Here is a 23,596-nt window from a genome sequence, read left to right as displayed (position 1 = left end):
TTTGCATGTATAAAATAACTCTATTTGATATATATTTTTAAATATATATTTTTTAAATGTCCTCACCTATTCAATTAAATAAAAAAGTTATAGAATAACTATAGATATTTGCAGCCCTAGTAGGTAAGACATAAGTATGGTCTCTTTTGCAACTATTCCACCGTTGCATTGCATCAGTATGTTAAAAGCTTGATAGTGTTAATAGTGAGACACTACATAAAATAAAATAAAATTACACGCATCACATCCTTTAATCCAGTTTATTTGTCCTCAGGAGAAAATGGAACAGGATAAAATAAAAAGAAAATAGGACAGAATTATGTTTTTTTTAATACACTTAACTAAATAATACAGCTATGCTAGGTGTAAGTAACTCAAACCGATATGAGGTTAAATAATCATTTTCTTTTAAAATTGTAACGTACAGAAAAGATGTTCCATTTCTTATTAGCAATCAAAATGGGGATCAGGGGTTGTTCATTTTCTCCAATCCTTTCAAAATAAGAACCAGGCCGAAATAGCTCCACACTTGAAACGAAACTCCCTTTGTCCCTCACTGGAGAAGAGAGTGGTGAAGAGAGGGGGGGGGGCGTTTATATTTACAGAAAATAGCAGATCTACATGCTCACAACGAAACTTGTAGATCTGCTATGACTATAAATTCAGCCTGATGTGTGCACAGAGCAGGAAATACCTTCTCATCTACAGAGCACAATGTACGGTTAACTCCCTGCGACCTTCAGTACTCTCAGCCTGCCAAGCACATACATACGCGTTAGCAACAATAAGAAGCCTACTACCAATTACATTTGTACACTTCATACTTGGATTTTGTTACACTCATGTTAAAACACACTTTCCCGGCCCAAAAAAAGAAAAGAATAAGACTTCTGAATAAAAGGAAGTTTACCTGTTAAAGTGAGCATGAGATTAATTTACCAGCCACACTTTAATTTACATTAACATTTCAGCAGTTAGCTGGAGGTAATGTCATACTCTGTGTGCATGATATTTAGCATAGTTGAACAGTATGAGCGATTCAATGGCGCGACAACACAATCCACTCTGTAGGTTACATTATTGCAAAAACTCATTTTCCCCATAAACAACAAAAACACTATCTCATCTCCCCTTTAATGACTTTTTAGCACTCTGAAATCTGTATCTCAAAAGACTAAAGCCTCCATCATTACATTGTCTGACCTGCTATGAGGGCTGAAAGGAGGAAAACTACAACAGTACCTTTCTTCAACAACTCTGAAATGTACGATGCATCTAAAATAGCAAATATTTTGCATCTAAGGAAATCATCAACTTTTCCTGAATAACAAAGTCAAATATTTATGAAATACCCCATTAACCAACTGAGCCCTATATACTTTGTCTTATGATGAATAGGAACATTAGCCAATCTACCCACTTTCACCGTGGCATCCCTACTTTGGGCACTTTTAAAAAAAAGACAATCTGAAACATTCCGGCATTTAATTTTCTGCCATTTCTGAGCATTTTTTAAACATTACAAAATATTTTGGATTTTCTTTTAAAAATGTGCTCAAAATATGGACACCAAGGTGAAAGTGGTTAAGAGTAGATGTTCGTTGATATATAGGAACTGAACAATATGCACAGTACAAAGTATAGGAGGGTGTCACGCTGTGTAGGTGCATAGAGAAATAAGCAAGAAACAATGGCTACGGAAAAAAAGAGAACAGCACTCAATTCAGCCAACAGTCTCACTAATATTTGAAATTGTCTCAGTGGACTGGGTAGAAGAGAGGTGGAAAATGGACAGCTGCATGTTAGCTTTTTAAAATAATTTGTTTGGTAAATAAAGAAAAGATTAAGATAAGAAATAATGGAGATCACTTAATCTCTACCCAGTACCCACAGAGCCAACAAAGCCTTAGCTATACAGCCCCCCCTGGTGGACAGCTGAGTTATTTGTGACAGTTCAAACTTAATTATAAATGGTGACAATCTCCCAGTAAAGCTAGAAACCAGAAACACAACTGTGAATCTGTGAGGTCATCAGAGTTGCCCAATATATACAGCCAAAAGACCTGTTACTTGTTACTTTTTAGAACAAAAAAAATCCTCCAAAGGGGTGTCGCTTATCTGGTAAACAAAACAAAAATCTCTTTAACGCATGTTATGTCATGCCTCAATACTAACATCGCAAATTTGAGGTTGGGACAAACTTCTTTTTTGTTTCTGGCTTCGTGGGACAGCAGTGAATCTGCACTAATAACTTATATCCTAACAAATGTACTTGTGTTCCTTCCCAAAGGTAAAATATCCACCGTTTTCAAAACAAAATGACACCTTCTTACACAGGCATAGCTACAGTACTTACCATTACACTAAATAATGGAACTTTTCTTTAATTAGTCAATTAAATTCCCTGCCATGCCAAATGTTTACTAATTTTCACAAAGAGGGTCGTCTATTTGTTGAAATATCTGCAAAAGTCAGATAAAAATCTTTTGTTTAAAAAAATAATAGATATTTACCGTTTTGGGCAACAACTCATAACGTATATTCTCTTGTACTCCTGAGAAAATGTCATTAGTGTAATGAAAATGAGGCCGACACCTCCCTTTAAGTCAAGTAGAGAACAATGCACAGTAAAATCCTCAGTGTTCATTTATCCAAGGACCCTTATGGGTCTATTTGCATAAACCCGAGGATTTTTACAGTGTAAACTTAACAGGGTGGAACAGGGTGGTCTGCCACGGGCACATGCCAAATGACAGCACGTCATTATTTTGTACACCCTCTAGTCCAGTCACTGGTGGGGAGTTGGACCAAAAAGTGTGTCTTGAGATGCTCTTGCCAGGTCGCAGACAAATAATAACTTTAACAGAGGAGTTATTGTGCTATTCTTAGCACGCCAAGTCCTGATTTTCCTGGTTTGTTCTCACAGGTGTGAGACCAGCTGCAAACAGCTTCTCCAAAAAGATAAAGGAAACCCAGATCTACTTAACATTAAACATGCCAATACTAAATCAAAAGACTTAATACCACTACACAGTAAAACTCTGAGAGCTTACAGATGTAACCTTACAGGTCCATTTGGATAATTTCGTATGCTTTCATAGTTAAAGAAACACTGAATTTGTCTGTGTACCGTTATCGCATTAACAAATGGCGCACTGCTCACAACCTGAATACACTCACATGACCGTGCAAAATCCAAACCACTAGGTTGAGATGGGACCACAACAGGGCGATACAATAAGGTTAACAGTTTTGATAGTCACAGGAAAACAGCTAGTCAATTTAGTAGTTTCCTGTAATCGGCCACTTAACCATGCACTCATCTCATAGAAAAAAAAGAATGCGGGGCTAACAGAGAAGATACACACCCCTCTTAAATTAATGACAACCTGAGGTTTGGTAATGGAATTCACCACATCCACAAAGTGATGTGGGGGGGGGGGGGGAAGTCTGCTAACCATAGATCTAGAGCGAAACGGTTGACGGTTCAGTGTCTGTTTTCGGTAACTTTTCTATAGTGATACAAGGAGTGTGAGCAAAGAAGAGGAATTTGCTGCGGTGGCTTCGCTCTGCAACAGATTGTGACCGACCGATCCTTCTCCACACAGAGTCCTCTTTGATGAGTGGCTGTGTTAATGCTGTGTGGTGTGTGTATTCATGTGTATACGACAGTGCGGCTCCACAGACTAGTAGCCACAAGGGTCCCTGCTCCAAACCCACACCCCCTGAGAGTGGTGTTGTCCACAGTTATGGTCCAAACAGCATTCCTGGTCAGGGTATCAAGACTTCAAAACAAGGACTGGGTCACACTCAGATCCAGAATTATAGGGTAAAAAAATGCAGGCTATTGCGATCATGCTTCCTCCCTTCACCAACCCTAAGTCCTCTGCCCCCCTTCCTTCCCTCTTTACTCCCTTCTCCAACATTTTAAGTGCCTCGTCTTTCTGATTGGATGGCTGGCTGGCCGGCAGGGGTGAAATTGCCCAGTGGTTCTCAAACTGCGGTCCAGGGACCCACATGGGGTCTTTGAGGTGATGTGGGTCTGTTACTCAAGAGTGTACAAATGGAACGGAGTGTCCATTTGTACACCGTCAGAGTAAGGATTTTATACTGTAGACTGGGGTCCCAGAGATCAAACTGGTATCAAATGGGGGTCCATGGCCTAATGCATATCAAACTGGAGAGGGATGCTTGAAATTAAAACGTTTGAGAACCACTGACACAGCCCGATCAGGAGCACTCCTCGCCGATGCGTTGGCACGAACGGCCCACCTTGCGGTCGAGCTTCACCATCTTGAGCACGGCCTCCTGGCGCCCGCGGCCCAGGTGGTCGAACATGCAGTCGTGCTGTTCCGGGAGACGGTGGAGCATGCAGAACACGTAGCCTGGAGGACGAACGAGGAAAGGAGAGGAGAGAGAGAGATGTGATCAACATGGAATACAGTTAATAGAAATCTCTGAGCGAGACTGTCTGCACAGGCTTTTTGTGGATTCAAAGGGAAGATATTTGGTGAAGAGGATAAAAGGGGCGGACTAGGTATACGATGTTGTCGATGGTCTGCAAGCAGAAACGGCAGAGTTCCCTGACAGAACTATCTGAATTTTAATCTTAATTAAAACAATAACACCACCAGAGGCAGTGCTTCATCATGGTTATTGGCACGGCTGTGCTGCGACATGGGCACAATGTGAGGTAGTGGCATTGCCCTGCAGAGCCGTGCCAATAACCACAATAAAGCACGATCTCCAGTCTTTTATTGGTTTTATACAACAGCACACTGGCACTGTCACTTCAGCATACAGTGCACAGTGATGTTTGATATCTGCTGCTAAAGAACCTGTTCCAAGAGACCATACACACAGCGGTCAGTTTCTATATCTGCAGCTATTATGCTGCCATTTAAGCATACACATAAAACTTTGTTTTATTTTATACCTGCTGGATCAGTTTCTATAGCTGCACAAGAAGCATTTATGCATTGCCATTTACATTGGGACTCATTTCTTTTCCTTTCCTTCCCTGGGCCAGGGAGAGGTCCAATGCGGCCCTCGAGATTATTTTCAAAAAGGAAACAACGCTGCTACTCCCCCACCCCCACCTGTCCCGCTAATGGCCCTGCTGTAGAAGGCTTTGTCTCTGCCCAGGTGCGGAATGTTGTCACTGATGGGCTCGTTAACAGTCTATTATAGTTGAGTTGTTGTGGATTACTCTCCTCACACTCTGATACAGCAGGACATGGAGAGGCTAACCATAGTTGTTACAGTTTAAATTCCCTTACCAAGTGAGGAATATAATCTATTTACACACAATAGAGCGTCGCAGTCCCGCCCCCTACCCTGGACCAGGAAATGATTATCCGTTCATTTTCCTCATAGACATTTCAGAAAGTATTTATTTAAAGACGTTTACGCCGCGGACAAAGCCAACTCGAGTCGTGACAAATAATTAGAAAGAAGAAAAAAACGGCAGGTTACAACACTTTTTTTGTTGTTTTTCTTCTTTGTAATTATTTGTTTGGTCCAAAATATTGTTTGTGTTGTCATGAGTTGTCACGACTCGAGTTGGCTTTGTCCGCGGCGTAACCGTCTTTAAATAAATACTTTAAGAAATGTCTATGGGAAAAATGCATTGGGATTCATTTCCTGGTCCATGGTAGGGACTGCGACGCTCTATAGTCAAAGCAAAGAGTTGCAAAGTGTCAGATTTCATGATGGCTACATGTCAATTTGCCATTTTGGATATTTTTGATAAAATAATGATTGCATTTTTAACTTTTTTCGAGTGGTTTATTGGGTCTTTTTTCCACCTCTCATACCAAATGTCTTGTAGCCTACAACTGTAATAGAAATAAAGTAAATTTATGTCAATAAACAGTAGAAAACCAAGCCAAGTGACAACTGTGTAAGTCAACGCACGTGAGTTGCAACTGGCCGCGGCCCTCATCAAGTCACCTTTCGCGCAATGTGGCCCTTGCCCCAAAATGAGTTTGACACCCCTGCTCTAGACACAATCTTCAAATGCTTTTGGCCAACAGTGAGTACATCAGTGCTGAAAAGCCGCAGAAAATAAATGAAATGTTCTGCCTATACTCACTAATCTTTTGCCTTAGCAGTTTCGTAAAAAGGTCCTACATTAATCAAATTCGTCAAAGCCCATCTAGCTTGCTGTTTAATAGAAATGGAAAAATGTTGATTTTAAAGATATTAAAATATTTCTGTGAACCAAACAGATGGCTTCCTGTGTAGAACTTTTACGGGGCATAATTGTAGACGAAGATTGTGGACTACTTGTCTGGCTTGAGAGACTAGCACTGCACTGACAGGTTCCAAATTAAAGGAAAACAATAAATAAACGAGAGTAGAAACATAATGAATGCAGATGCATCCATACATGTGGCCTGCACAAGACAATTAAGCAATTAACATTGCTTAATGCTTCTTCCTACTCCTTTTGAATAGTTTTTTTTTATTTTGGTACAGATTATGAATTATTTGCTTATTTGTTTTTAAAATTGCTTTATTCAAAATAAACATTTAAATCAATCAATGAAAGCAAGTTTGTTATTGTGACACAGATGGCAGAAGATTAATTTACGTGTTTTGATAGGAACAGTGACTAAAGTGATACGTGATAAAGTGATTTTGATCTTATGAGAGATATGAAGTACTGACCACAGCGACAGGAGCCCAGCTCTTGCTGTACCAGCTCTAGTTTGGTTTGGCAGCGGTAGCAGCGTCTGCGATTTTTCTGTTTGGGCCCCGAACCTCCAGGGGCCCCCTCCTGGCTCCCCGCCACCTCATCTTCTTCTTCTTCCGCCCGCGGCCGTTTCTCCGGAGATGCCTCGCTCTCTGGCCCTGAGGCTGAAAAAATAGAAAGCAAAGACGTCAGAGAAGATGAAATTGTGATATGTGTGGTCTATAGCTTGACAGATGAACAAACTTATTTTGGAAAAGAAAAAGGAAAGGCAGAACTCAAAAGTGAGGTACAACTACAATTTATAGATTCTCGCATGAGGAATCTGGGAAAGATGTATAGAGTCAGACAAATATATCGGCAATTATCTGTCTCTTTTTATGACATCGGTATGGTCAAGGGCTGATGACGTTTCAGTTTTACCACAAATTGCTACCACCCCAGGCGAGAACGTGGCGCCAGTGCACGAGAAATCCGTGAAAAACCAAAGAAGAAGAGCAGCCCTCTGACTAAACCAAGGTATATTAAATGGAGGTAAAGTCACCAACGTCATTTTCGCTATCACGCAATTCCAGACGGCAGATTCGTCGCACCATGGGAGCTAAACTGCACCCGGAAGTTCGGCAGAATGCACTGGAGTCAATGAGAGCAGCTCATGAACAAACACTATTTCTGAATGACTGAGATCTTTTGTAAAGCAATCGCTTATAAATAACAGAAGACATGTAACACATTATTGTCTGCTGTGTTGCGTTTCGATGTGTACACTGTGTAATTTTATAGAGGTATCTAAAGAGCAAAAAGTAAGTTTCTGAACGTGCCAAGTATCGCAAGACTGTCCACCGTTTCCTGTCTGGCAGCCAAATCTCTGTGCACTCTGTGCACATCGAAAAGCAAGTGATTAGAAAACAACCTGTGATAAGTCTTCTTTTATATGCCTGAACCGATTATATGACACAGGTCTCAATGGTTCATAAATAATGTTTGTTATGAGCTGGTCAAGCTTGCTCCATTCACTGCTTCGTATTCATGTAACTTCCGGTGCGAGATTTGGCTCCAATTAAAGTGTCATGGCGCAGCACTGTCACGTGACCATGTCACTTCCTTCTCCAATCTTCCTTGGACTAACCAAGGAAGCTTTCAGAAGGAAAGGGAATGGTCACGTGACTGGGCTGCGCCATGACACTTTCATGGACACTTTCATGGGAGCCAAAAACTCACGCCGGAAGTTCAATGAATACATGGCAGTGAATGGAGCCGGCTGGACCAGCTCATAACAAACATAAATGCTGAACAATTGAGACCTTTGTCATATAAATCGGCTCAAGGAATATAAAAGAAGACATATCACAGGTTGTATTCTAATCACTTGCTTTTCGATGTGCACATAGTGCACAGTATATAATTTTATTTGAGAATCTAAACAGCAGCAGGTATCCTTTCTGGCTCAGAGGTATCACAAGATTTGACTGACAGACAGGAAACGATGGGAAGTCTCGCGATACTTGGTACGTTCAGAAAGGTGCTTTGTGCTCTTTAGACACCATACCTCTATAAAATTACACAGTGTACACATCAAAAAGCAACACAGCAGACAATAATGTGTTACATGCCTTCTGTACTTATTTTCCAGAAGCAATTACTTTACAAAAGGTCTGTTATTCAGAAATAGTGTTTGTTCATGAGCTGGTCACTGAGCTCTCATTGACTCCAGTGCATTCTGCCGAACTTCCGGGTGTAGTTTGGCTCCCATGAAAGCATCCATGAAAGTGTCATGGATCATGTCACGTGACCATGTAATTTCCTTCTCTAAGCTTCCTTGTGACTAACCAGGAAGTGTAGCCGTGCTAGCTGGTGTTGGGAGAGATATATGGGAGAGGGGTAACCTCACATCACCAGGCTTTCCACCTCGGAGGAAAGCCTGGGCTGTGTTACAAAATTGTCGTGTGAACCGGTCTGGAGCAGATGATATCGCTACGTCATGTTGTAGTATTGTTTTGTAGTCATCAGGCAGTAAAAATCAATCGGATTTATTTTTCTTTTACATGAGTTGGGCGTGTTATAATGTAGTAGATTCTGGAAAAGCATTCCAGCAGACAGCAGACTGCATGCACATCACGTGCACGTCGGATGCAAAATAAATAAATAAAAACCAAAATATATATATATTTTTAATCCAATTTTAATAGAATCTCGTAATCTCGTTTTGGCAGAGTAGCTATTCACGAGATTTTCACTTTTCAGCACTGAGTGGGTTAATTGTAAATTGTAAATACAGTTTGTGTTTACCTATCAAAAGGTTATTTGCTAAATGTTCTCAAATAGTAACTTAACTCCATCTCTACCGGTGTTTGTCCGCCCCCCCATCGCGGTACAAAGGCACAAATTAAATCCGAAATGTGGATGGCAGAAAATCCACCAGGGACAGTGATTCTAGTCGGATTTATGGAGGTTTGAAAATCCTCCCTTCCACTGGTTTGCACTGTGAATATATTTGCAATCCCATAGCTGGAACGGTGGGGCGTTGCTATAGGAACCGGACCAATGTTAACCCTTAGAAGATGAAAGACGCCAATTGGCGTCTTCATCAGAATTCCGTAAATGATCAATGACGCCAATTGGCGTCTTCACAGTTTTTGATGAATCTAAACATATTAATATGCTCCGAAGCGCTGTTTAAATTCCTGAGCTTATATTCCAACTACATTACCCAGAAAACCCGTGTCACGTGACACACGTGTACGTGTTGCCATTGGAAGCTGGTCCCACCCCCTGTAAACAGTGGGGGCAGAGGGAGTCTTCATAGTTATCATTGTTTTGCCTGTTTGCCGTCTCGCCCGAGCGATTTTCTAGCAGAAAAAGTTGAAAGCAGTACTATTTATTTGAGCGAGTTTTGTGGTAGTAGTATTGATCCATACGCGTCCCAGTCGCCTTCTCCAGGCGGAGTAGCCCTGGTCCAGTGCTTACAGCGAGACTCGCTGCTCCCTCCCTCCTTTTTTCATTGTCTCCCCATCGTCGTCCGATGAGCTATACCGGGAAACCATTGAAGAAGACGATCGGATCAACCCGGAATGTTTTGAGGTAATCTTATTGTAGAAAATGCCCTTCTATAGTGATCAGAAATCATAAGATGATCGCTACAAATAGATGCTTGGATAATTACTACTACTAGTCAGATCATGACGCCAGAATGACTCACCACGATGGCCCCCAGCCATTAGCCAGCACCGAAGGTGCTGGCTAATGGTGTTGGTCGGTGCATTGGTGCTGGCTAAGGGCTGGAGGGGGGGTTGGTGTCGATTGGTTGGTTGGTGCAGTACAAATGTATCGTAGCAGGCATGCACGCATGGCAGTACAAGTATTTTATATTGTAGCGTGCCTTATAGGCGATCTGATCTTTAGAGTAATGTTCGCTCCTTTTATTTACTGTCTACAAAGACGGAGAACAAACATGCATCGTTTACTGAAGCAACGCGTGGTTATGATGACGTTGCTACAAGGATCGGAGGGGGGACGGGGAGTGAAGCTAACAGTAGCGTATTATATAAGATCTGTATGACGTTTCATTGACGTCTGAGCTTGCATGATAATTGCATTCATTGTATATTGTATACAATCATGATTGTACATTGTTTAGTGTGTCTCCGTGTGATGATGATGATGACGATGATGTCAGATAGCCTACGTCCCCCCCCCCCCCAACTGGCTATTGGCCGGGCTGACTACAGCTAAATGTTTATTTTTTATATATTTAGAACTGGCATCAGATGAGGAGGATGATGATGATGATGATGATGATGATGATGATGAAGACGAAGAGTCAAGACTGCGATGGAGTTCTCCGACACTGAACCGGATATGATATGATATGATATGATATAGTACTTTATTGTCAGTTCACACTGAAATTTGTCTTGCGACACAGCAGCCAAGTATGCAGAACACATATACGTACACACATTTGACATAACACAAAGAACAAGACAATTTACATACATAAAGACATGAAGACAAGAGCAATGTCCACCGCTTAGATTATCCTGTGGCTACTACGACTCCTGATTAAGCCTCAAGGTCGACTGGTGGACAAAGGACCTCTTTAGTCTGACCTTTTTGTATGCTGGTACACCATATCTCCTTCCTGAAGGTAGCAACCTATATTCTCCATACAACACATGCTTAGTATTAGAGGTGATATTCCTTGCTAACCTTAGGATGCTGTTATCATACGTGGATGTATAAAGTTTCTGAAGTTGTTGTCCAACAATCTTTGAACAAATGTTCAGTTGTTGCAGCATTTGTGACTTTAGGGCTGCAGACAAACATCCATACCAGGTGGTACTACAGTACTGAAGAACACTCATAATAACAGAAGTGAAAAACAAAAGAAGAATCCGTCTACTAGCACCGAAGGATCTTAGACGGCGAAGGAAGTAGATTCTTTGCTTTGTTTTCTTACACACTGAATCAATCTGATCGTGCCATGACAATAGATGGTCTATTACTACTCCTAGGTATTTGTACGAACATACCTGGTTGATCGGTTCACCATGAATAGTAATGGGGGATCTGTGTATCTCTGGTGGTGTACCAAAAACAATCTCTTCTGTGCATTCATTCATTCATGCATTCATTCATTTCAGTTGTTGTTTTTTTTAAATTTAGCCTACACACACACACACCGTCAAGAACAACTGGAATGCAGTGGTTTGGGGACACTGGGGAGTTTGGGGACAACTGTTTTGTATGTAGGCCTATTTATTTTCTGTAATATTTATTATAATTGTATTATGTTAGTCATAAAAAATAAAAGACAAGCTTTTACAATGAGTTAGACCTGTCATGGCTATTTTGTTCACTAGTCTGAGGTTTATGGTTTGACTAAGCGAGTTTCAACTGTGATTTACTCTGTAACGGTAGATGGTAAGAACCCAATTTTTTTGTTATAATACAGTATACATTCAAGTCTATATTTTGATACATATCATGGGCACAAAGTCATATCAAAACAATGTCCTTGGATGAGTTTTTTATCAAAACTGTTTCTTCACAACAGGTTTTTGAGATACATGCATGAATAGACACGGTACTGGTAAGACTATGTAAACATGGTATATATCAAAATGTGCGTTAGAATGTCTAATTTTACCCCAAAAAAGAATTGAGTTTATATGATGTTCCATTTCAGAGCTAGGGGGACTTTTAGCTGGATAGGTCAGATTGATCATGACTGACCATGCTATTTATAGATGGCAAAATATCTACAGTGGTACATGTGAGAAACTTTTTATTTTATTTTAATTGAACTAGACAACTCACCCTTTAAAATGAGATATTGCATGGCTATGTACGCCCAGCAGAAAAAAAGTTATTTAGAAAATAAAACTTCAACCGGTCATAACTTTTTTTGTTGTCCTAGAAACACTACCCAGTGTAAATGCAGGCTCTTTTAAATGGCTTCCAACACCACAACTAAACATTTTATCAACTCAGTTCATTTTTTTCCTGGAAGCAGACAAGCCAAGCTTTCTCTGAAGGTCTTTCGTTGTCACACATTCACAGCAGAGAATTTTCAATAAATCATTCAAAAACGCCATTCTGCCATAGAGAAGTCTAAAAACTATATAGAAATCCATGAAACTCTCAAAGAGTTAAAAGCTTCCGTAAGCATCAACCATTATATAGACGGAGTATACGTTGGGGTACGTATATATACGGACCTGGGATATGAACCCACCTAGCGTCGAAGTACGTAGATATACGGAAAAAAATAGTTAATAGAAACCTTTTTGGCCAAATATCTGTGAAACCATCCGCAATAGGCAGTCTAGGAATCTCGGAAATCAGGATTGGACCCAAGAATCTGGCATTGTTCGACCTCTAAAGGGCTGGGCAAGACCTACTCTGTTGATTGTCTAAACAAGTGATGGAAAAATGAAGACAACTTCCAGGGAGAGTTCACGCGCAGGAAGCCCCGCCTTTCTAGACACGGTCTGCCTTAGGTCGAGGCCAGGCTTTTCTCTTTGCAGACGAGTAAGGCGCGATTCATACTCCTATTTTAGAGCCGAATAAAAGTCGGTTCAGCGCTGTATAGCCTACAATGTGACGTCATTTGAGGTTCGGGGGGGCGGGTACCGTCCTTAAGTCGGCTCTTCGGTGCTACTGAAAAATTCTGACGAGCCGAAATCATTTCGGCACTACAGCGCCGAAACAACGGTAAAATAGGAGTATGAATCGGCCCCAAGGCTGGGAACAAGGCTACTAAAGAGCACAGTACCTGAGTCACGGGGGCGCTTTGTGGGTGTGCAGAGCGTTCCTTGGGCCGTTTCTGTACATGATACGCCTGTGGAAAATTATATTTGAAAGGTCATACAATTTATAGAGTTAACTTATATTCAAACAGTCATTCAGTTACAGTACATCGTTTGGAAACTTAAATAGACAGCTTTCTTTTCATTAATTCTATTATCTCTCCACCGTAAGAGTGATTGAACATTTAAAGTAGTCTCTTGGCATAGTACCATTAGTAGACTTGCAAGTCTCTCTCTAGAAACTGAAGATATCCTATAGCTTTCCGTGTTAACTTAATTTTACACTGTAACACTGAGTTATAGACCTAATAGGGTCCATTTGGTATCAATTCTTTAACTGGGGAGTGGGGACCCCCTGAAACCCCCTCAAGGACACCTTGGGGTCCCCAGGGTTACATGTTGAAAACCAGTGCCATAGAAAACAAGACATAAGAAGAGTGATAGCCCCATCTTACCTTCCCTTGTGCTGGGCAACGAGGGAGAGGGGTTCTCAGTCGATGGCACCTCCAAGGTGGCGGCTGAGGAGGACGACGATGAAGAGGACAGGGATTGGCTACCACTACTGCTGTTCATGTCGCTACTGAAGACAGGAGACTGGCTGCTCGCAGTGCTTTGGATGGCATTGGAGCTGCACTCCTCCTCTGGCTGCTTCTTCTCAATGTCTGGGGCCAAGAGAAGCACGTTGAATCAAAATAAGAATGTATAAAGCCTGATTGAAACGCTGTGTCACTTGCCGACAAGAACTGAGCTTCAAGCTAACAGCTAGCTCTTAGCTTAAAGTGCAAGACCACTTTGGTAGAGGTTTGGTTTGTGTAGTTACCTTGCCATGATGTAACTCCAAATGTAGATAAGAAATCAAAATAATTGCTCCAGTGATTAGAAATTGATCGTTCAAAATATGCTCCTCATTGACTTGCATTGTACACTGAAACAGCTCTCAAAGTCACTCTTTTAGTATGTAAACAAACAAAGTTGATTCAGACAATATAGAACATCACCAAAACTCGTTTTGTTTTTGTATTAAAAAAATTAACTTCCTGTTGATTTTACTATTTGAAGATCTGGATCCGGATTCACGGATCCGGTCCGGGTATTCTTCCTAATAAAAATGGCGAAATCAAAAGGAAGTTAATTTTTTTTATAAAAAAATAAAACAGTGCGAGTTGTGGTGATGTTTGTATATTGTCTGAATCAACTTTGTGTTTGTTTACGTACTAAAAGAGTGACTTTAAGAGCCGTTTCAGTGTACAATATAAGTTAACGAGGAGCATATTTTGAATTTCTAATCACTGGAGCAAATATCTTTTATTTCTTGTCCACATTTGGAGTTACATCATGGCAAGGTAACTACTAGCCGGGGGTCCACAGGCCCAAAAGCAAGGAATAGAGTTTAACCTGTGATGTCATGCCGTACTTTTTATTTGTGTTTTTTCTATTCATTTGGTCATTAGGGTCCACAGAGTGAGAGGCCTGCTCTGCCGGAAACACAGCAAAAAAAAGTTATGGCCATTTTTGTATACCACACCATAGACAACCTATAAAAGGAAACATTGTCCTAATTTCATTATGCTTTAAGTAGCATGTGACATGTCAAACTAGGGGGTTTTCATGATTCTGAATTAATTCCAAGCAATTAGTTTTACACGAAAAACACTCCTTTGGCTAAAAACAGCCATAGCCACTGACCTCAGCACATTTGTGCTGACCTCATCACATTTGTGATGATGGCTAAGGCCGTTTTTAGCCCAAGGAGTGTTTTTCGTGCAAAACTAATGCTTATGGATTCAGAATCATGAAAACCCCCTAGTTTGACACGTCACATGCTACTTAAAGCATGTTGCCTATATTGTGGTATACAAAAATGCCCATAACTTTTTTTTCGCGATTTTCCGGCAGAGCAGGCCTCTCATTATGTGGACCCTAATAACCAAATGAATAGAAAAAACACAAATAAAAAGTACGGAATGACATCACAGGTCCTCTCAAATTTTGGGCCCGTGGCTCCCCGACTATACACAAACCAAACCTCTACCAAAGTAATAAAAACATCTGGGTTTCCGAGGCTACTGCCAAAGTGGTCTTACTCTTTAAGGATTAAAGCTGCAATCCACAACTCTGTTTAAGTGGATAAAATACCTACAAATAAAGCACTGCATGTTCATTTACTTGCTCCATGGAGAAATTTTGATTATGTGGTCACTGGCCAGGGGAGGACCACTACTGGATGCAAAGTGTTATTACAGGAAGCTCAAAATTTAGTTTATCCCCTGCCAAGGCACAGCCAAGTTGTGGCGCTTGTGTGAGGGACCCAGGTTTGCATCCTGGAGAGGAAATGAAGGCTACAGATTGCAGGTTTAACCACAATCACTGTGATGTCTCCATTTTGGTCAGGTCATAGTCAAATTATTAAAAAAAAAATTGAATAGGGCTTAAAGGGGTTAAGCAAGACATACAGAGAGCACACAATCGGAGACAATAGCCGACTTCATACTAACATTTTGAGAAGCAGCTCAGTGAACATGATGACCTAGTGAAACATCAGTAATAATAAAAGAATGCAGATTTTGTGACCGAGGTATGAGAGTGCACTTGTCAGTGACTAAATATAGGAGAACAAGTAACCCAGAAAAGCTAGGGATATTTTCCCAGGGTTACTCAATGGCTAGGATTTGACACTGCCATGACAGTGTGGTAAAATGTGTGTAGAGTGTGGCACAAGTACTCCCACGTTTGAAGGTTCCTTGCCTAACGAACACTGAGCGAGCTGTTCTGAATGGGCAGAGCTTTTTAATATTCAATCATGCATTGCCAAAGACAATTTACAGACTATTTAGAATGTATTGTAAGGTGTGCTCAGAGATTATTATTATTTTTCTTTTTTAAGAAGAGAGTTTCGGCCTCTGGGGACTTCATCAGGTGTACTTGAATACACCAGACACACTTCAAAACTGGTGTGGTTCACACTTCTTCCGAAGCTGGAGGGCTCGATGGAACTATGCACTGGACAGCCTAATTTTCAGCTTTACCCTCTCCTCCAGACACTAGTGTAGTCTAACCCATTTCTGCTGGGCCTCTGCACTCATGTGCATTGAGTCTATTCTGAGCACTGGAGCTGTCTGTGATGGAAAACTCACAGGAGATACGTTGTGGGGTCTTCATTGTCTCTGGACACCATGACTGCCAGGGTTCAAGAACAAACTCAACTGAACCCTCACAATCTGGATACAGTTTGTTATATTTATTAGAAGTACACAGCATCCTCAAGTGGTAATATTTAACTCAAGAGTGTGTACATTTTAACCGCATCACCCCAATCACAGCATGAAGGTCAATTGAATTCATGATGTTTTGTGCAACTTGAAATGAAAATGGTAGGTGTAGGACATTTGCAGAGAGTAGCGAGCATCAAATGTTGCATACTCTGATTGGTTGGGAAGACAAAGCAAGCTTCACTACCAGAGAGATGCAGGAGACTGTACAGTACATTCACTTACTTTTATAATGTAACATTCACTTTAATATTTGGTTTGCGACGATGTTGGCGAGTTGCTCAAAACTTGTGAGGCTCGATGCAACGTGATCATGTTCAACAATTGTTGTGGCAAGCATAAACGGTTGGCTGTTGACTTCATTGACACTCACTGAAGTAACTGTAGCATGAAGCACTGAGCTTCATAATGAATTGTGTCCCTTGCTTTCAGGGAGGAAATGTGGGCCTCCATGACTCTTGATTTCCTGATGATTATTAATGTCACATCAACAGTGTCACTGAGGAGATATTCTGTTGGCAATGTTTACTCTAAAACAAGAGTGAATAGTTTGTGCCTTTGGCACTCAGCATCTCTATAGCTAGTTTGCATTCTTAGCATTCCACTTTGAAACTCGCTGGTACAGTCAGTTTGCACTTGTCCTGTGGCTTCTTAAATGTTGTCAAGAATAAGCAACAACTTACCGGCATAACACTTGGAGCAGAGGTTCATGGTTTTGCTAGAGCTGAAGAATGAGAGAGAGAGAAAAAAAAAGGTTAGAAACATGGAACGGCATAGATTGATTGATTGTCAAGTTACTTGCTCCAAGAAGACTCTCAGTTTTCAGGGTCACCCAGGGGTCTACACTTGGGCCCCTCCGTTTTCCCTCCTCTACAAATATCTTTGCCAAAAATAGCAGATGTACAAGCTTGTAGATGTATTTTTTTCAGAATGTATACCACATGTTCACCTATTAAGTATACATGCCTAAAATAGAGCTGCATGGGTTCATGTGGTTAAAGGTCCCACATTATAAAAAACGCCTTTTCAGTGCTCACTGTGAAGGCATTAAAACTACAGTACATCTCCCAGCTAGACCGGGAGACATGGCATTAACACTACATCTCCCAGGGGCGAACCCAGGACAAAGCAGAAGTAGGCTACATCTCCTAGGTGTGTAGGTGTCTTGGGGTCTCTTACGACTTCCCTGAAGAAGGAATGTCTAGGGAGCTCTGCTCATCCTGTTGCTACTCCTGACCCAGATAACAATATACAAATGAGTATGTGAACAGGATGGAAATTTTCCCCATTTACCATTTTGTTTTTATGTCAGAAATAATGATGCCACTACTTGACTCCAACAACACAGGGTTGTTATGTTGCCACTCAGAGTAGTTTAACTACACACAGGATAGTTACATCAGATGGGCTGGGTAATTAAACAAGAAAATATATTGAAGCCGATATGAGAACCAAAATCCGACTTAATCTTGCTCATATAGGTTACTCAAATATATACATACTGTACTATGATGATATATACATCATGTAATATATATATCTTTATTATCATTATTATTATTATAATAATAATAATGACCGTAAGAGGCGGCTGTTCATAGCTACTGTGGCGTCAGTACTGCTGTATGGGGCCGAGACATGGGCCCTCACAGTACAACAGGAAAAAGCCCTGAATGGAGTCTACACAAGAATGTTATGAATGGCACTAGGTGTCACATGGACGGACCGCATCAGAAATGTGGACCTCTATGGGGGACTACCACAGGTCACGGACAAAGTCAGAGAGAGAAGGACGAGGCTGGCAGGGCACGGCGTCAGGCACCCAGAACTTGAGGAAAGTAAATCGACTCTATGGGAGCCAACCCAGGGCAAAGCCAGGAGGGGAAAGAAGCGTACTACTACCACCTATGTAGACGTGCTGCGGCGCGACAGCTTGGCTGACAACACTGCAGATCTCAAGAACCTGATGTTGGATAGGAAATTGTGGAGGGCAGCGATCCAGGAATCCTGAGTTGGTGTTGGCTAGACCTCACTCTCGCAGTAACTAACTAATTATAATGAACTGAATCAATTAGTCTGATTAACCACTTAACTCTGTATTACACCTTGTTATACAATGTAATGGTGGTGGGCAAAAAAGCTTGGCTATATTTCCTCTTTTATTAATCGTTTATGAATTGTAGTCGAGGCACAAGTTTGGAATAATTGTAATAATTGTGATATTGATTTTGTCACATTGCCACATCTTGTGATGTTTTGTCTCGAATCTCGGCCCATTTCTGGTGCCACAGCATTTGGGTCGGTGTGATGGCTACGGGTACTGTGAGGGAAATAAATAAGAGGGCAGTGGGATGATGGATGAAGGCCAAAAAAAGTGAGTGGCATTGCAGGTGACACAGGTTACTTATGAACTACATTATCACCGTGAGGAATGTTTAACTGGTAAATATGGCAGTGTTCTTTATCTCAACTCACTGTCAAATGCTTAACTGTGTATGTACACTCTGCTGGCCAATGAGCTGCTGGATTAGTACGGTTGGTTAAGTGTATCAGTCAGAGGAATTACAGCAGTAATTTTATGGCTAAGACACCTTCTTCACCACACAGAATTTCCCAGCTCTGTGATTTGAACATGCAACCCTTTGCAAAAAAACAAGGTTTCTGCCCGATGGCAACGATATCCATGATATGGAAATAGGTTTCCATTCGTTATTCTTTTTGCTCAGACTCGATAAAACCGGATTGAATTCTGGATAGGCCAATTTTTTTATTTGGGCTGCCAGTCTGAACAACAGTGTTGCTTGATACTTCATGTGAGGGCCTGTTGTGCCATGTGTAACTACACAATGTGACGTTGATATCTCTACACCACTGCCACTCAGATAAATTCCTGGAAGTGGATACCATTATCCAATTTGGATAAGAAACTGTTAAGCTTGTAAATGCATGACAAGGTGCTAGGAGAGAATAGTTTAACCACACACACACGCACAGCTACCGACATCTCGGATTGAAATTGAATTGACAACATATTTTGCAAGTTAGCCGTTGCATCGTGCCATATTGTAGGGCAGAACACATGAGAATAATACGGATGGATCACTCTTTGTGTTAATGGTCTCGTATTAGAAAAGATTCGTAAATTTAGCTCCAAACATAATACGCATGCTCCAGCATCCTGCTTTACAAAGGACTGCCACTGAGGTCTGATAGCTACAATAACAACATATGGAAATCAGGTACTGCAGATTACTCCATAGTTTGTTTTAAAGTGGTAAGAGTTCTTCCAAATTGAGTCGCTGCTGCTGCTACCTGCATGTACTGTATATCTGTGAAGACATGTTGCATTGCACTGAAATTCCCATTTAATAAAAATATAGGCCTATGACAAAGCGAATACATTTGATCTCACCGCAAAAATGTGTACGGTATTCAGTTTCCATTCATTACCCCCCTTTCTATAATAACAATTATTATTGTAATAAAAGTACAAAAACTATTTTTCTAGCATTATATAAAAATGCCTATTAAATGTTACAAAATCCAGATGATGGGACCCTTTGTGTACTAAAATAAATGAGAATGATACAATTCAGGTATTTCCTTTAGTCTAAAATATCTGAATAACATTTTGAAAATAAGTCTTGCTTCAATTTTCCAGAGGTAGGTCCAGTCCCCACCTTCTGGACCTCTCGTCCACACTAACGGCAACACAATGCATCAGCCCGGCTGTTTCTGTCAGCCGTGAGCCCTGTCAATAGCTCCGAGACTGCAGCTCCATAGGCCTTTCATCATACCATTGTATCTATATATGTCTGACCAAATACACTAAACATAGGGACGGCCATAGGGTCAGGTACGTGGACAACTGGACAGGGACAGGTACGTCGACACAGGGACATTGCTGTTCCTTGGAGTGGTTGCACCACTCAAAAAGAAAAGAAGAAGCGCTTTGTGGTTTAAAAGTTCTATACCTTTGAGGTAAGAAGGTGGCGAACTTTAAAGAGGATCCAAGGCAGCTCTGTGCAATTGAGGTAGAAAAATCCTTTATTTCATTTATAATTTAAAAAAAACAAGGATTTAAAAAAAAAAACTCAGGGTCAACTGACTACCCATTTTCGGGTACTGCTGATGTTGAGAACCAAAACCACTTGAACCCTAGTATCCATACTATTGGCATGTCATAATAGGTGAACATTTGGCAAATATACTGTAGGTCTACAAGCTGAAGATACGTTTGTGAGCTTGTAGATACGGCTAATTTGGGAAAAGATATTTTGTGTAGAAGGAAAAATGGAGGGGACCAAGTATATTACCTGTATGCTACAGGGGGAGGCCGGTCAATGAAATATATAGGAGCTACCGTATGAAGACATGACCAAAACAGGGATGTCAGGCTAATAATTATAAGACCAATGCATTGTCCAACGTGGGGTTTGCATAGTCAACACTTCCTGCCCTGGTGGTTATAGCTTTAACACTCATTATCATTAAATGATATCATCTCCTGGTAGGCCTAAAGCATGGACTTTGGATAATGTCCTTACATGTGTATGTGGGAATGTACTTAAAGCACTGAAGACATGTTTTGTCCAACTATTACACAAACATACATGGCCAACCTAGCCGAACATAATCCTGGTATAATAATGATTTGCAACACTATTTGTGTTTACAGCTGAGTCATTGGTTCAATCTAATGCTATCCAGACTGGTAAATATAACTACAAGGGAGAACACTAAACACAGACAGTAATAGTATTATATAGAATTAATTTCCCTGAATAATCCTTTCCTAGCATCTGGTACATCAATAGGCCAGTTAGGCCTAGAAATGTAAGTCCAGTAAAATGATATTTCCAAATCAAATATACCCTAGTATGTGTGCTGCCAAATGGTTTCTAAGAAGGTGTGCATATGTAAACCAGCCACTGGTTGAATGAAGGCAGCTAATAACTCAAATGTTAAAATAGATTTGTCAGAGTTGGATTAGTAGCAACAACACAAACATATCAAAAGGAAAACAAAAACTGTAAAATGGTGTTGAAGTTACTATTTGTATTCTATGTTAGGGGGTAGAATATGGGGGACACAGGTGTTATTTCTGAGACCATAACCATGCTGCCATTTGCGTCACCTGACATTGACAGGTGTGTGACAGATCGGCGTTCCCTACCCGAACAGAACGATTCGAGGCTGTATGTTTTTAGGAGACAAAATAAATTCGTCATGTCATAAGGCGGATCGATTAATGCGTCGACTGTTGACAAAAATCTCGGCATTTCTCAAGTATAGCACAGCCAAATGTTTGCTATTGCCACGGCTTGACATTAATAGTGGATTTACATCCGGTATGTAAAAGACATCGACCACTTGACAAGAAATAATGCATTAGTGACACAAAACAACTCAAATGAAGCCCGGAACACCGACATTTCGGTATATATTAACGCGTTTCTTTACCAAAATATGTACATTATTTTGTCTCAGCCATGGTTGTTTTTCGGTCGACAAGTGACTCGGGAGGGGGTGGGGGTGAATTTAAAAGGAACCTGGCGACAATAAATCATCTCCAATCTTTGGATACGTCACCTCCTGATAAGCAAGCTTGAAAACACACAAACAACGTCAACATTAGACGTTTCATATCCACACTAAACGGACAGCAGCAGTTTGGTACAGTTAAAATACAGTAGATAGTATTTCCAAAGCCAACACAAAAAGGTATTAACTTCCCAACCCCCACTCGGCCTCTCTGCACAACAGAACAACAACAATGGGGCTTTGGTAAAGGCTACTAAACGCCGTGAGGATATTATTTTTTAACAGTTTAGCACGTTTTATAACGTCAACCGTGCCTGTTTTTACACCACAATGAAAACAATAACACTTGTTTCGAACGCTTACATAGACGATTGTGTTCTGTTTGAGTTGAAAGGTGCAGTCACTCTGGGTGTGCTAAGCGGCTAAAATGATCCCCCACCCTGATGAAAACTCCACGAGAAAATGTTTTAACATTATCAAATTCAAACAGCCCCACCACCCAAAAAAGTAAAGAACTACCGGTCTACAAGCCCACAATTCGTCGCGATGTGACCTGTTGTGGATTTGTAGATCGGCTATTATTTTAAATGGGCTTAAATGACCATCACGGGTCCCGTTTGAAAACATTGTCACAACACGTTAACGATCATAAAAACCCCGTAATGTTGGTTTTTCTTACCCCCAGAATCCACAGGGACATCGGGGTGGTAGACTGGATGCTTCGCTGCGTTCACTCGTATCTCCCATGACTGAAAACAAAACGATCCTTCCCTTTACGCGAGGCTGGAGGATGTGTCCTGGGCCTGTATGCAGGCAGTGTATGTTTGTATGGAGCTCCTTTCAGTCTCAACGGAGCCGTAGTTTGAAACAAATAGATAACAGTGATAAAAGATCCTCTCCGTTTCAGAAGTCCCTCAACAATAAAGCAACAAAGCCACGCCAAGAACCGAGGAGACGACTCGCGTCGTCGTCGAAGGACTCCAAATCACGATCGGTCTTTAAAAGCGGGTTTAAAATAATAAATAAATGGATTGATCATTCGTTCAACCGTCCGTCCTCTCACGGTACTCAATGGGATCAGCTGGACGCTTCGACGTTTACGACTACGAGCACTGTATGAGGGGAGGGGGATCTGTAACTCCCAAACTGCTATCCGATGTTAAAACGCCGAGAAAGAAAGTAACAATGTAATGTAACGAGTACGTTAGATAAACGTGGGAGAGAAAGAATCGATAGTGTCGAATCTTCCCTTGAATACCTTCAAAGGAAAAAAATATATAATACAATTGGCTTCCCTGTTTAGGACCTCCCCATTCACACGTCGCCGTATGGGTGGTCCTAAATGTCAATAATAATGACCAGTAGCCTAAGTTGTAAATAGTACCATATTTCTCCCTGGAAATAAAAACGTATGGGTTTCCGAGGCTATATTTACCCTGGCCTGGCGTCCTTATGGGGGAAATTAAATGATTATTATTTTTTTCTTCCCGAAAACAGCTGATCTAAAATCTCACAACACCATAAAATAGAGCTTAAGTCGTTATTGGCGAATGGGAAGCTGTATCCTACAGCAATACAATTTATTTGCGACGATTACTCACAAAGGACTGTGTAGGTCTTCACTGGCACTGCTGAAACGCTTCTTGTTGATTCTAAAATGTTGTAATTTACTGGGCAGTTTTTAGCATGATGAAAATGAAAATCTTAATAAAAAACAATTGTTTACTAATGCATTGCAATAAGGCCTTTTACTGTAGCAAGATAATTTCCCCGAACCA

At 40.9% G+C, this 23,596-nt stretch overlaps 1 protein-coding gene across 1 annotated transcript; it reads right to left on the bottom strand.

Moving 5' to 3' along the window:
• Positions 1-237: 237 nt before the first annotated feature.
• Positions 238-23,093, bottom strand: zfand3 (zinc finger, AN1-type domain 3). Its single transcript, XM_079526937.1, has 6 exons — positions 22,498-23,093; positions 16,958-16,998; positions 13,461-13,667; positions 12,972-13,037; positions 6,673-6,861; positions 238-4,385 (listed from the first exon to the last, which is right to left on the bottom strand). The coding sequence occupies exons 1-6, from the start codon at positions 22,563-22,565 to the stop codon at positions 4,231-4,233; spliced, it is 726 nt and encodes a 241-aa protein (XP_079383063.1). The 5' UTR covers positions 22,566-23,093; the 3' UTR covers positions 238-4,230.
• Positions 23,094-23,596: the final 503 nt, after the last annotated feature.

The sequence above is a fragment of the Electrona antarctica genome (genome assembly GCF_951216825.1).
Source record: "Electrona antarctica genome assembly, chromosome: 17".
Taxonomy (NCBI): domain Eukaryota; kingdom Metazoa; phylum Chordata; class Actinopteri; order Myctophiformes; family Myctophidae; genus Electrona; species Electrona antarctica.
The sequence above is the reverse complement of the archived record's forward strand: the minus strand, read 5'-3'. Positions and strand labels throughout refer to the sequence as shown.